At 52.8% G+C, this 14,818-nt stretch overlaps 1 protein-coding gene across 1 annotated transcript in view; it reads right to left on the reverse strand.

The window, feature by feature from the left end:
• RAB6B (RAB6B, member RAS oncogene family) overlaps positions 1–14,818 on the reverse strand; it is a 64,894-nt gene continuing 50,076 nt past the window's right edge. Inside the window, exons 3-8 of the mRNA XM_059162646.1 lie at positions 12,011–12,064; positions 11,708–11,813; positions 9,972–10,083; positions 8,920–9,013; positions 6,056–6,122; positions 1–4,478 (exon numbers count right to left, since the gene is read on the reverse strand). Coding sequence (XP_059018629.1) covers positions 4,414–4,478; positions 6,056–6,122; positions 8,920–9,013; positions 9,972–10,083; positions 11,708–11,813; positions 12,011–12,064 — 498 coding nt within the window. The 3' untranslated portion in view covers positions 1–4,413. The remainder of the gene's footprint in view (positions 4,479–6,055; positions 6,123–8,919; positions 9,014–9,971; positions 10,084–11,707; positions 11,814–12,010; positions 12,065–14,818) is intronic.

Consider the following 14,818-nt stretch of genomic DNA (forward strand, 5'->3'; position numbering starts at 1 on the left):
TTTTGTGTTGAGAGTCAGGACAGTTTATTGTTTGATCAACATGCTGAGTCTTCCACATTTTACACAGTTTTATGTAAAGTCAGTGTGGCCATTTATGTCTGCTGAGCCAGTAAAAGATGGAAATGCCACCCTCTGTGCTCCTCATGGCCAATTGCTTTCCAGGGATGGGTGAGGGAAAGTGAGAGGACAAGATGACACACCACACGATGCAGGCTGGCCTTCCGCATCTGGAAGCTTCCTGCTGAAAGGAAGCTTCCCAACCCCACTGCAAGGATGAGCCATGCCCTCCGGGGAATGTCACCCATGCAGGGGTCTGGCGCCAGAGAGTTTACACGTGAGAGCCCAAGGTTTTGGAACACCTAGATAGTTCATTTCAAACAAAAACTCAGAGGGTGCCCTGGTGTTTGGGTGCCCATGACAATCAGAGTGGACTTGGGGACTGGCCCTTCTTGGCAATCAGGAGTGTGAAATGGACATGCATTCTTTCCCAGCTCACTCAGCTACACTGGCCAGAGTCCTAACCAGAGTAGAGGTGGTCTGAGGAGCACCCGTGCCCGGCAGCCCTTTACGTGTAAGTGCACCATCACATCTGCACACACAGGTTGATGATAGATAAAGAACAGAAACACCTTGGCTCTGATGGCTTCTGGCTTGCTGGATGACCAAAAGCAAGTGGCCCATCTCTGCCTTGGTCTTCCTGCCTGTGAGACAGGAAGGGTTGCAAGAGCTCCGTGTCATGCTGCTATAGTGAGGTGGTGATGCCTCACGTGATCGGGGGAGAGGTAGTTTGGAAATTAGCATATGGCCCTGCTTGGTTGCTGCACCAAAACCTGTTGGGCTGCCCCTCACGTGGCTCCGATGGGACTTAACCCTTGGCTACCTGTTCTCACATCCTAACATCCTCACCTGCCTTCTGCCATATGAAGGAATGAGGCTGCTCTGCCTGCAGGACACCGAAGCCAGCGGTGCCTGGTGTCACACCTGGTACTTGAGGGCAGGCGCTCCCAGCACCGGCTTGCCATCGGGAGGCCAAAGACGTTGCACTCAAAAGAGGTCTGTACATTTAACTGCCATTTTCATTCTTGTTTCTGTTGCCTGAGATTCTCAAACTGACCTGGCCATTGCTCCGCAGACCAAGGAGTGTTCCAGAATGTTTGAGGATGTTGACAGGAGAGCGGGGACAAGGATGGCAGAGAGGCCTCTGACCAAGAGGGACTTGCTCCTAACCGCCCAGCTTGCTAACCGTGGCCTCCACGCGGCAGTTCTCACACTTAAGCTGCTGCCATCACACCTTTCTTCTGGCATGTGTGTGCACTTATAAATACGCTATCTGCTTCTTGCATCTTACACTCTTTTTCAAATACCTGTGGAAATAGGAGCTTAACTGACAGCTTTTGAGACTGCCCCCACTCCAAGGGGAAAAAAAAAGCCTGAAGAGGAGGACTCTGGCCATCTCCCAGGTGAGGGCTAGTCCTTAGGAAGAGGGACTGAACGACGGCTTTGCCTCAGGCTAGCCCATCTGGATTTGGCAGGGATGTACCACTTGCTGGGGATGTGGAGGCAGTTTCATCCCCTTTTCTTCAAGGGAACCTGACCATTATATTACTGGACCTTAACTCCAAGTCAAGATACCACCTACAAGCAAGAGAACAGTGATGGTACCTGCTCAAAATGAGAGCCAGGGAACCAGCCCACTTCTATGCAAGAGCTCTGGCTGCCTCAACAGCCCAGGAAGGGAGGGGTGGAAATTAGGCCTGAGAGAAGGAGGGTCCTGGAATGGCATGGCACCACTAAGATAGGACGGCAAGAGAGACAACTGCCCTTGCCTGAAGCCCACAGGGCTGGGGAGAGCCTGGACTCAAGAGAGGACCTTGTGTATATGCTAGGAAGGCAGGGCTCACCAAGGCCACGTCAAGCCATGTGACATCTATCTACTGCATCTCTTACTGTTCCCAGGCTATGATGGTAGAAAAATGTTCGTGGTGCCTTAACTATGTGTGCACATGAGAAGGGAACTGAGTTTCTGCTTTGTTTTTACAGGAATGTTTCAGAAAAGCTACTCTTTAGTACCAAGAAAACTAAAATCCACCATTCATTCATTTACTGGGACCCAATGCAGATCCCAGCAAATGGGACTGTCCCAGAGGCCAAAAGCAATGGCCCTCACTGCCGACCAGGCCGGGCGCTATATTGTGGACTCTTATAAATTCTCACAAGGTAAGTAAGCACTCTTTCAACAAGCACCACTTGCGGGGGTGCCGTGGTTGGGGGTACTGGCCCACAGGGGCATGCACACCTATGCATATAAGTATAGAGAAAAATGGTGCACATATTCCCATGGCTATTTTTGCCTGTAGTTGAACACATCTATGCATTAGTTTATTGATGGCAAGACAATCACAAGTTTTTTGACAATATTAAGTATTTCTTATTTCAACACGTTGCAGTACTTTTGAATTTCCAAAACTGTTATCACAATGCAAGTTCCAACTTGAGAGCAGGAAAAACAAGAATATACACTGAGCACATGTATCTCTGTGAGAATGTGTGTGTGGAAGGTGTATACACAAGTCTATCTCTATATATAATTATGTACACACATATAAAAACTAAACACATGACACTGGAATTACGTTCGTACATCAGTCTTTGCCTTCTGGAAGAGGAGCTCAGTGAGAATCCTACTTCTCTTCTTCACCTGAAGATAAATTCCTCTCTAAAGATCAGCTCCGACATACACAATCTCCTTAAGCTGAGAGTGTGTGACAGGCCCACTGGACAAATACCAGTGAGTCCTGTCCACTTATTGGCTGCCATTTTGGATTAGTTTCTGAGAAGTTCCAAAATTCACTGCAATAACTTGTTAGAGTCCTGTTTTGTGGAGGAATTCCCCCCTCCCACTCCCAGATGGTCGTTTAGCTCACCTAGGACATGCCCAACAGCAGCCTGGAGGCAGAGGCCATGCCAGCTTGGGAGGGCAGAGTTTATGGGTTTCGGCCAGAGTTGCTTCCCATGGCCTGGCTCTACGCAGGGTCAGGTTCAGTAAACCTGGATCTATTTGGAATGCTGGCCAAATGGGTTGCATTCCCTTAGAATTCTCTTCAGAGATTTTATAGGCCCTCAGGACTAAGCCCTTCTCAGAAATGAGTCAAAATGGCAAGGATGGCTCTCTGGGCAGCCTTCTGGAAACCCCACATCAGCAGCACCCTCAGGCAACCAGAGCGCGGCTGCAATATCCTCAGGTACGTGCACAATGACTACAACTGCTTGATGCCAGTGGGGCAAGTCAGCTTTTCCAGAACAGTGCTCAATGGTATTAGCAACCAAGAATCTGAACATGCATCTTCAAAGTCGTGGTACCGGAATCCACACCCCCTTCCCCAGTCACAGACACATACCATGCGATATAGGCTCAAGCTTCCCTGGCGTGCAAGGCCGAGGGCTTCAGGGCAATACACACTGAATTTCTCTTTGCTGTTTCCTTAGACTCAACCCAGACACGGGTGCTGACTACTGGGAAGGTTGGTTAGAACATTTTCAGAACCACACATGGTGCCCCAAGGCTATGAACCACAGATAGACCTGTACAAGCCCACAGTTGCCAACAGCACCCCATCCTTCCTTCCGATGACCTTTTGCTCTGCCAGTCACTGAGTGGGCCACAGAGGGCACAAGATGCAAGGCAACTGCCCTCCATGCCTTCAAGGCTTGTCAGCGAAGGGAGAGGGGGAGGCAGGAGTAATTCCAGTGAGGCCTCTGGCTGGGCTCCCTGCCATCCACAAGGCCTTAATTTCAGCTCAGGGCCATGGCTGATGTCCCACTCTGGCCACAGAAGGAGGACAGAGTTAAAAGTTGCCTCTTCAGAGGCTATTTTGTTCACTGTTTGATTTAACCAGGTAGGGCCTGTTTGGTGGGTGGGGCTTGGGACTGGAGCCTAATTAAGTTGCCCCATTAATTGTAATTTATCGGGCTAGGGTGGAAGGAGGGCAGAGGTGATGACCATTCAAAGAGGGCAGGAAGGAGGAGGTGGAAAAGGTTCTCTGTAAGTTTACAAATATACAAAAACAAAAAGCACATCTTTTAAATAAAAATGACTACATTTTTATCTGGCAAAAAGTTGTATACACATGATTTAAATTTTTTTTTAAATTTTAACAGTTTTTGGCAATCTTAATAAAGTACAATATATTACAACCAAACCAAAAAATAGTTGTTTAAGTAACAGCTGTTAAGAGTGACGTGATCCCTGATGCCCAGCCTCCCTCCCCACCCCACCCTACTCCTAGAGACAGAGAGAAAAGAAAAATCCTCCCATCTTGATAAGCTCATTTCCCACCCCCCTTAGGAAGCTAACCAATAGGAAGCAACACAACAAGCGAGTAGTGTCAAAGGAAGCCGGCAGGTCAGGCTGCATTAGCAGGAGCAGCCGCCCTCACTGGCTGGGGGCTCCTGGGGTTTGTCCAGCTTGATGTCAATCACTGCGGGAGGCTGCGCTAAGGAAGATGACTGATGAGAAGCTGCCACCTGGCTCCTGTCCCTGGGCACCCCTCAGCGCCCTGTGCAGATCCTCCGTCCTTCCACAAAATACCTAAGGACTCTTGTCTTTGCTGGGTCTGGGGAGGAAGGACGCAGTGTCACCAGCCCCCACCCCTCTTCTTCCCACAAGCCCTCCCCCTCATCCTCCTGAAGCAAAGCTGGTCTTGGGCTGTGGGATGACTGCACAAACACCAGCACCACGGGCCCTTCCTCAGAAGCCTTCTTGGTAACCAGTGCCTCAGCCTTGTCAGCAACCCCTTCCATCTTCAAGTGCACTGAAGTGAACAGCCTGCTGGTCAGGTATGAATCCCACATCTCAGCCCAGGGCGAGGTGGGCCTTGGCCTAGCCAGTCGCAGACACACTAACCGCTCGAGCTCTAGTCAGAGTGTCACTTAGACTCTGAGGATGCTGTTGGGGGAAGGCACAGCCCCAGGAAAGGCCTCCAGCCCTTCCCACTGGTGCCCTGAGACTGTGGGCGGGAGAAGCACCCATCAGAACCACCCAAAGAATGGCTTCAAAATGCAGAGCCAGGTAACCCCTGTGCCCTCAGCAGGCTGACAGGGCAGCGGGCTTGCTGAAGGAACCCCCAGGGCAGCCGACAGGATGGAAGTGTAGGAAGTGCTGCCGTGGGACCTGCTGTGGCCATCCTAGGGATGTTTGCGTGGCCCCTGTTTCAGGCCTATGTACTATAAAGAGCCACACTTCTCCTAAAGACCCCCTTTTCTCTCCTTGCCACTCTCTGGCCAAGACATATATTTTGAATATGACTTTCTCTGACTTTCCCTATTTTTATTTTCCCTACACCTACATAACATTTTTACCTCATGTATATATACATGAACATTTTTTTTGGCAACATGGCAGAGAATAAACTGCCTTCCTTCCTACTTCCTTCCACTGGGCCCATCGGACTACCTCTCTGAACCTCCATTTCTGCTTTGGGGTCTGGTCTGAGGTTTGGGGGTGGGCTGTGCGAGTGGCGTGCAGACCCTGTCCCACAGGGTAGTGGGCATTCCAGGGCTGTGCAGGGCCGGGCTGAGGAAGTAGGCAGGACACAGGAGGGGGGTTTCTGCTGGGGAGATGGTCTCATGCAGACTAGGCTAAACCATGTTCTGGGTGTATAGAATCCTTCCACGCAGTGGAGAGTCTACTGGTACCCATGGAATACAAAGTGATGCTCACTGCGAACCTGGGCAGTTACTATTTCTCACTCCCCACCCTGCAAAGACATTCACATCCATCTGGTCCACAGCCCCGCACCGCCCCCAACACCCCAGCCCCAGCATTGTTTTGGAAATAGAAGCTTAGACTGTTCGAACTGGATGAGGTCTTAAAGCCCTTGGAGTTCAGCCTTGTCCCGGTCCAGAGGCGGGCCCACACCATACCTCTCAGCAGAGAAGGATGGGCTGGAGACCAGGCAAGGACTCGCTCACTGTTCTGAAGTACTAAGTGAATACCTCAATGGATAAATGGCTTCTCTAGCACATCTTTCACTCACTTATCAAAGGAAAAGGATACTCCCTTCTTTGCTTTTCTCCTGGACATTCTCCATTCCAGGCAGAGCTGATGCCACACGTCGGAAGAGCTAGAGAGGGAGGAGACGCAGGATGAGCCCCTGGCCCCATCCTTCCTGCCCCACACTGTCTCCACCATCTTACCTCTTCTAATCCTGACCCAGGGCCGTGTTCTCTTGTCTGTCCCACTAACTGTGCCCTGGAGGGCAGGGGCTACACCAAACTCCTCTCTCCCTTGCCCCTAGGGCCTGTCATAGGTTTGGGCCCTGACAGGCATCTCAGGCAACAGCTGAGGTCACCAGGTTCATGGGTCACTAGGGGCTGAGTGTGGGTCATGCTGACTGTAAGGGACCTAACCCAGTGCAGAAAATGCTCTAGGCCCTGTGAGACAAGCCTTAGGCAGGTTTCTGTCCCACTCCCTGAGGTTGGTTGCCCCCACCTGGTCCCCCAGTTTGGACCTGCCCTTGAGACAAATGACCCTCTGCTCAGAAGGGTCCTGCAAGTCCACAGCAGGGTGCTGGGAGCCAGGGCCACACAGTCATGTCGGAAAGAGAGACTTCCAAGAGAGTAAGCATACAGCATGTGAATCCGTGATGCTGTGGGTTTGTTTTGGTATGGGTATTAGTGTGATGTGTATGTGGTGTGTAGAGATGTATAAGTGGAAATGTGCATGTGAATGTGCGGTGTCTGTGTGAGTTTGTGTAAGTGCACAGGGAGAACCGTGTGGTGTGGTGTGTGTGTGCGTGTGTGCGTGCGCACATGTGGGCATGCACACTGGGGAGGGGGTAGGCAGGGATGTCAGGGAAGACATGGAACCTAGGAGGTGTCAAGTACAAAACACCAGTATAAGGCACCAGAAGATTCTGAATACTCCCGCTCTCACTTCTCCCCGCATAAAAGCCAGCTCTGGGGACTCAGTGAGCTCTATAAGGAGAGTGCGTCTTGTTCATGGTCTCACCCTAGAGCCCAGCTTTGTGGGAGCACCCAGGCTAAATGGCAGGGCCAAAGGTGGTGAGGATCTAGGTGGGGAAGTCACTGGTGGGCCTGGGAGGGTATGGGACCCTCTGGGCAGGATGCAGAGGCCTGGTAATTCCTTCATGGCCTTGCCCCAGGTGGCAATGGCCTGCCTATCTGTCAAAATGGTCACAGTCTCTGCCAGTGGCCAACCTGCCAGTTAGAAGGAAACTCTTGGGGTCACAGGTGGGGCTCCAAGAGCAGCTATGATCAGGCTTGGAATCCAGGAGTCTGCACTGCATGAGGACTCCTCAGAACCACAGAGTTTGACCTAACCACATATAATTCGTGCTTAGACCATCACCTGGGCTCCAGAGCATTCTGAAAAGGGAGGCATTGGCGTCTCCCTGCCTCCGACTACTAGGGCAGAAGCTGCCTGCCTTATGGACTGCTGCCCACTGCTTCCCCACATCCCAGGACTTTCCACAGAGAGGGCCACAGAGAGCAGCAACCCACTGCCTCCAACATGCCTCCAGGGACAGGTAGCTCCTTCTCCAAGAGACACCTCAGTGGCACTGGGAAGGGCATGGAAGTGAGCAGAGCCACACTGAGGGCGCTCTAACTGGGGAGGAAGGCACTGAGGCCTGGGGACTAGAGGGCCCCTCATCTGTCTCTCTGCTCTTCTGCCACCTTCCCCAGTGCCATGGGCGCTGCCCCTGTTGGGTGAACTACCATGATCTCCAGGCCAAGAGCTGATGGGCAGCTTGTGTAGTGCTCCCAGGTGCTGCTGGGGCCGGTTGGGTGGAAGAGACACCCCGCCAAGCCAGGCTCTGCACTCAGAATCCCTTCCCCAGGCCACAACACCCCTCCCGCCGCACCTCTGCTTGCATGCTACCCTGGTCTGGAACAGCCCCCCACTCTCTTCATTGAAGGCAGGGGCTCCTGTGAACTCTTGTGAACCAGAGACTTCCCTGGCAGTCTGCTGAGCCTACGGTCTCCTCATAAGTGGGTGACGTCAGTGACACAGGAGTATAGAGAAACCCATTCAGAACTGAAAGACACTTGAAAAATCTCTAAAGACACCAGTTGGTTATGCACCAGCATTCTTCTGGCAGCAGGTCTAATCACCCCCATGAACTGGAGCAGCAATGCGTGTAAACACTAAGAGACCCGTAACCCCGCAAGGGGACAAGATAACGGCTGGGGTCTGTGCTGTGCCCAAGCCAGCAGCATCCTGCTGCCCACGTTCCTGGCTGAAGGAGGTGCTGAAGAGCCGCAGAGGTGCATGAAGATGGAGGGGCAGTTCTCTCCTATGCAAGGCCCCTGAGCTGTGGACTCCCATCCCTGGGGGTCCACGGACCTAGGGAAGCCCCTGGCTGCGAGGGTTGGCCATAATCTCCTCCACAGCTTCTCTGACTGTGGTGATTCCCCAGGCTTCTCCCCCTGTAAACTCCAGTCGCACCAGGGTGGGCTCCTTTCTCTAAGCCTGCCTGGCCCTCCACAGCTCTGAGCACTTGCTAGTGCCCAGGCATGAACCCACAAACGCTGGTTGGACTGAATTTCCCACACCCCCATCCCAAGTGAGGTAAGATGCTAGAGAGATGCTGCTTCTCTCTCCTGGAAGTTGGTGGCTGGATGCCCGGCACGTATAAGGCCTGTGACTGGTTGCTGTGTGATGTAACGAGGACATGGTCCAGACACGCCCCAGCCCCCAGAGTGAGTGCTCTTGCCCTCTCTCATGCTTTCCCAACGCTAGAGGTTAGCTTGTTTCCCATTAGGTGGGGTTCAGGGTGCTCTGATTGCTTGCCCCAATCTGCACTAGTCCCTCAGGGCAAGCTGGAGCTGGGCCCATGAAGGACCAGGCCAGAAGCCACACATGGTCCCTGGGCCAGATTAGCACCAGGTGCGTCCTACCTGCTTCACGTTGTAGCCGGTCTTGGCGCTGGTCTCAATGAACATGACACTCAGTTCTTTGGCGCGCTGCTCCCCCTCCTCGATGGTTATCTGCCTGTGAGTAAGGGGAGAGGGGAAAATGAGTCCCTGGTAGAGGCAGAGGAAGCAGCATGAGATGAGGAGGCCTAGGTCCAGGACTAAGGTCCAGGTGAGGAGGTCTTGGGTACAGGACGAAGGATACGGGGCCACAGCAGTACATCAGCCTGCCTCTGCCCTGTCAGGTTTGCCTTCCATGGTGCCTCTCGCTTAGGAGCAGGCCCTGCAGCAGGCAGTAAACCATCCTAACAGGTGTGTGCTTCTGTGTGTCTAGAAAGCTCTTCGAGCCACACAGCGCCCCTTGGGTGGTGTCATCAGTCCCCATCTCCACAGGACAGTGAGGTTAAAAGCGACTGCCTGCAGGTTGTATGGAGACACACTTAGCAGTAGAACTGGGCTGTGAGTCCCAGGCTTGGAGTCGGATATTCGTGTAGATGGCCAGAGGACACTTCAGAAGGCCAGCGGTCCAGAACCTGTTGCTTTAGCTGACCAAGCTGGGTCCCCTGATGTGAGTGAATGAATGGGTGCAGGCGGCACCTGAGTCAGCCATTTCTGCACACTGGAGACTCAGTGACAGACAGGAAATTCTGCCCGTTTACGGGCACAGGCACTTCATGGGGACAGAGACACAAAGCAGAAGCAGAAGCCAATGGGGGTCCGAAGGACTGACATCTGCAGCTGTGCCGTGGCCATGGCCGGGCCCCAAACCCCGAGCCATTGTGCAGCCCTCTCGCAGAGCAGTGCCCCTGCAGACCATGGAAGGTGGGGCCTCAGAGCTGAGCCACTGCCATGGGCAAGGGTCTGCCAGGCGCTCACAAAGCCTCCAGTGTCCCTAGGGGACCCTTCTCAGATGCACGGGGACAAGTCAGAAGCACAGACTCAACATTCCTGCATCCCAGAACTCCTTCTCTAGGAGGAGCTGCAGGGGACTGGAGGGCAGGCTGGGCCCGCCAGCACCCTGCACCTTGCACACCTACCTCTTGTCAGCCAGGTCCGTCTTGTTGCCCACCAGCATGATGATGACGTCGCTGCCCCTCTCTGTCCTGACGTCATCGATCCACTTAGAGGTCTGCTGGAAGGAGTTGAGATCTAGAGGTAGAAAGTGGGGAGACAATAGAGGGAGAGTCACCCTGAGCAAAGGTGGGAGGGAGCACGAGATCAGGAGCAGGAGGGAGGAGACTGTGCACCCTCACACCCAGACCAGTGAGTGCGGACCTTCTAGCAGTGGGGAGGTGAGTGGGGGGGCGGGGGGAGCATGTGTGTCTGGGCAGCTGCTGCCCCAGGGCCCTGAAAGACCCTCATGTTGCTGAACGATCCCAGGTTGTGGGGGTCACCCTGTTGGAAGGTCACTGTCATGATTTGCTGCATGGACTAGTGGTTTTAGGGGCCCACCTGAGAATCAGACCTGACTTCATGGGGCAGAGTGGAGTGTGAGAAATGGTGCTTGGCAGCCAAGCCAACTGGACTTGGCTGAGCTCAGAAACAGGTGTGCATGTGTGTGTGTTGGTGAGGAACCAGAGCAGCTCCTGGGGGAGAAGGGCCCTATACAGTGGTCTCCCACTGAGGGGGGTGGCACTGGGAAAAGTGAGTTCCGAAGAGAACCCTCGATCTGTAAGTAAGAGGAGGGGAAGGTGGCCCCAGGAGAGACAAAAGCCACGAGAGGTAAGTCCATTTCAGGGCAGCCCTCTCCTCAGTCAGAAGATGTGACAGACCTTGGGGAGTGGCCGCAAGGGCAATGCCCACTACTCAGCAGCCCATGCACCTGAGAAGGGGGAGGAAGCCTGTCCCAGGAAGCCTCAGTTTCCCCCAGCCTGCTCTCCCTCCTGCTCACATCAGGCTGCACAAACCCAGGCTGAAGGGCCCAGCTCCCACCTGTACTCAAGGTGGAGGGGGTGTGTGGTCAGAGGGAAGCATGGAGAGAGGAGATGGGCAGAGCCTGGGGCAGCGGGCTTAAAGTAGTGGGGTACACATGCTTCCCCATGTGATTTCAGTGCTGTGGACAGCACCCAGGGTGTCCTCCCTGCACAGGTGTAGGCACAGCACAAGGGCTAACCAGGTGTGCTCTGTTAACACCTGTCCACACAGCTGAGGCTTCTCACCAGGCCCTCTCCCTCCCCCAACCATAAGTCTTCCTCAAGGCTGTGCAGTTCTCTCAGGAACAGCTGTCCCAGCCAGAAGAGCTACACTGTGTGGGAAGTGCAGCCCACCCTTGGCTCTCCGACCCGCTCAGCCTCCCCTCCCAGGAAAGCCTATGAGGAGCTGGCATGTCACCTGACAAAACCATGGCTGCTGGGTCATGGCTGGCCCAGAGACCAGTGTCTTCCCCCATCCTGACACATGCACACACACAAGTCGCTCCATAAGGGTCTTTCTGGCCATCAGGGCCAAAGGGGGCACAGAGGGGTGGGAGCAGGCCAGCCTCATCCCTGCTCACCTCTACACACAGCACCCCTCCCCGCCCCCCCCTCCCCCCCCGCTCTGGGCAGGGCCAGCTCAATCCCATACACCCACGCCTGTCCCAGGAGGATGGTGAGACTGAAACCCATGCTGGTGTTGGAAGGCAGCTCACCCCCTACAGCAAGCACCTGTCTTCCTGTAGTGAGAAGACAAGCATACACAATATATACATGTGCATGTACGTGCGTGCACACACACACACCCCCTGGAGCCTCTGTGAGCCACCGTCCCTCTGGCACCTGAGGCCCAAACTCACTTGTGATGTCATACACCACCACAGCCACGGTGGAATCCCGGATGTAGCTGGGAATCAGGCTACGGAACCTCTCCTGGCCGGCTGTGTCCCAGAGCTGCAGCCGCACCTGTCATAAGGAGAGCAGGGGGTCAGGGTAATCCTCATGGTGGGGTGGGGCCGGGGGAAGGCCCCGGCTCTGTGAGGTGGGCACTGCCAGCTCTGTAGTAGGCACGAGCCCTCTCGGTGGTGCCCGGCTAAAGGCTCCAGGTGGTTAAGTCCAAAGGAGCCCTCCCTGTGCTTCTGGTTCTAAAGTCAGGCACTCACCGTACGATCTTCCAAGTACATGGTTTTTGACAAGAAGTCAATCCCAATGGTTGCCTATTAGAGAAAAACAAGGAAAGGTTAAAATGGAAAGGTCTCAGGCAAAGGGGCAAAAGCTCAGTGATCCAGACAGTGACAGCCAGCAAGAGAGGGGATACCCGTGCCAAGCCTAAGGCAGGTCCTGCTCTGCTGTCCCTGCCTGCTCCTCACACTCAACAGTGAATCCAGTCATGTCTCTCAGAGGAAGCAGGTTGGAGTTAAGCAAGGATGAGGACGGGTTTTCAGGGAGTGACAAAAGTGCTTTGAGAAGGCGACAAGAGCCAGGTGAGGAGGCTTCCTCAGAGTCAAGGCCACTGGCAGGTGTATCTCCTGCCCTGCTCAGGTGGGGCCCTCAAGGAGAATGGGCTGTGCGGTCTCCCAGCCCAAGCCTGCTTGGCCTCACCTGCCTCCCACAATCACAGCCTCCCCTCGAGGCTCCTGAGATTCAGGCACCCAGACTTGGGTTCACCTCTGCCTCCAGTAGGCAGGGACAGAGTGAGGATCAGGGCAGCTTGCTGCTGTGTGGGCAGCAGAGAGCAGCTGGCCTTCCTCAGGGCCATCACAACCCACCTGGAGCAGCATCTTCCTGGGAAAGTGCACTCTTTCCTACCCAAACCAACATATTAGGAGCCGACTGTCCCCAACACAAACTATGCCACAACTTTGTGCTCTTTCCTGGCCTTGGGCAGAGGCAGCTGGGCAAGGTGCCATCAGCCTTGTGGCCAGATGGCCAGGACCCACCACTCACTTGCTGTGTAGCCTTGGGCAGGCCACCCAACCTCTCTGGGCTCACCTGCCCCACAGCATCTATGATAGGAGCTCAATGCTGTTGGTGTGAAATGGAGATGACACTGCTATGCAGTTCCTAGTAATGAAGACTCAGACATGGACTGAGAGCCCAGGGCACTGATTCAGTACAGTGTGGCACACCTATGGGATTAGAATTCTTAGCAGCCATTTAAAATCATGTCCTTGAAAAAATATTTAAGGATTTGAGGAATTAGGTTATCAAGTGAAAAAAGGTTGTAAACATCATGTATAGTGTGACCCCAATGTGACGAACTGAAGTAGAAGTATTCTTCATACTTTCTTAGGTACTAAAATGAAGGGCATACACTAAAGCCTTAATAACACCAGTGTGAATAATGACATTATGGGCAATTTTTTTTTTTTTTTTTGCTTCCCTCATTTTAACTTCCTCTATTTTCCACATCTTCTACAATGAAAGTATAATAGTTCTAGAGGTAGAACTAGAGTATTTTAAAACAAAAATAAAAGACTAAAAATAAGCTTAATTGTATGGGAAATTGTGCAGCGACTTCTGATTACAAAAACCACAACCCAGGGAAGCCTGAGGAAATAGAAATATCCACGTCCACAGGTCCCAGGTTGTCTGCAAGCATACATGCACTTTGGGACCTCCAACTCATTCCACAAAGGAGTTAAAGGAGCTATATCCACCCAGAAACCTGCTTTAATGCAAAGTTGTGGAGTGTTGAGGCATCTCACAATTCTAGAACATGGGTGCTAGGCACGCACCTTAGACATAATGTAATCCAACCCCTCTGGAGATGAAAGATCAGGGAAGTTAGAGGATACACACCTAATGTGACTTTACAAGTCAGGGGCAGAGCTGGAAGGGTTGCCACCAAAAGCTTTGCAACACTTGGGCTTTTTCTGCCCCAGCTTGGCACACCTTTCCTATGTGGTGTAGTCACTGGGCAACAAGTCTGGAATTGACAAGTGGCTTGTGGACCCAGCCTTGTTCCTTAAGTCATGTAACAATCACTAATGAATGAAGTGCAACAGTCCTCATCTTCGTATACCCTTAAGGAGAAACGTGCAGACCAGGTGGAAATCTCTCACTTCATCAGTGCTCCCTGGGCTCCCCAGGGAGTGCCAAGATCCTTCAGTAAAGTGATCCGGGAGCTGAAGACTGGGTGTTATGACCTCAAGGACTGGTGGCAGGGACTGCTGGCTGTCCTCCACATGCAGTCTCCTTTTCCACTGCAATAAGATTCTAGATGTGTAGATGGGTCAATGGCTGCCCAAATAAAGGTGATATTTCCCAGCTTTCTTTGAAGGTAGGTGGCTAAAGTCTCGTCAGTGGGATGTAAAGGTGATGTATGCATCTCCTGGGATGGGTCCTTCATGGGGGGATGGAATGTAGTGACATGCTCACAGCTGCCCTCTTTCCCTTTCCTGTGGCTTAGAATGAAGACAGGTAGAGAGATGGTGGTGAGTCATACTGGCCCATCCAGATGAAGGTGATATAGGAGTGATGACAGAGCAACCAGATGGAGGAAGCCTGAGTCCCTGACCCAGGAGAGCCACCTCAATGCTCTAGACTGCTTACACCCACACTTGGGTGAGAGTGAACAGAACTTCTATTTTCCTTTAGCTACTATTATTTTGATTGCTTTTAACACAGACTAACAACAGTCTATCCAAAAGAGCAAAGAACCATGGAGAAACATATCCCTCAAAGGTAAGCAGCATGGACATAGTGATATTCTTGAGGACAGTGTAACAATGAAAACCCCAATCTACTTCATGAGGGCACAAGCCACATCTACTTCCATGGAGGGCTGAGAAGTCATCAGATGACATGACAAGAATTACGCCATTTGGACCAAGCCTTAGCAAAGCTCAACTCAGTGGCCTCCACAATCATAAATGCCATTATTGGACACCCACACACTTTATCTCCGTCGCTCCTCACAAAAGCCTGACCACATGAGTGGTACTGAGGAAACAGTCTGGAAGATGCCA

The sequence above is a fragment of the Mustela lutreola genome, chromosome 2 (genome assembly GCF_030435805.1).
Source record: "Mustela lutreola isolate mMusLut2 chromosome 2, mMusLut2.pri, whole genome shotgun sequence".
Taxonomy (NCBI): Eukaryota; Metazoa; Chordata; class Mammalia; order Carnivora; family Mustelidae; genus Mustela; species Mustela lutreola.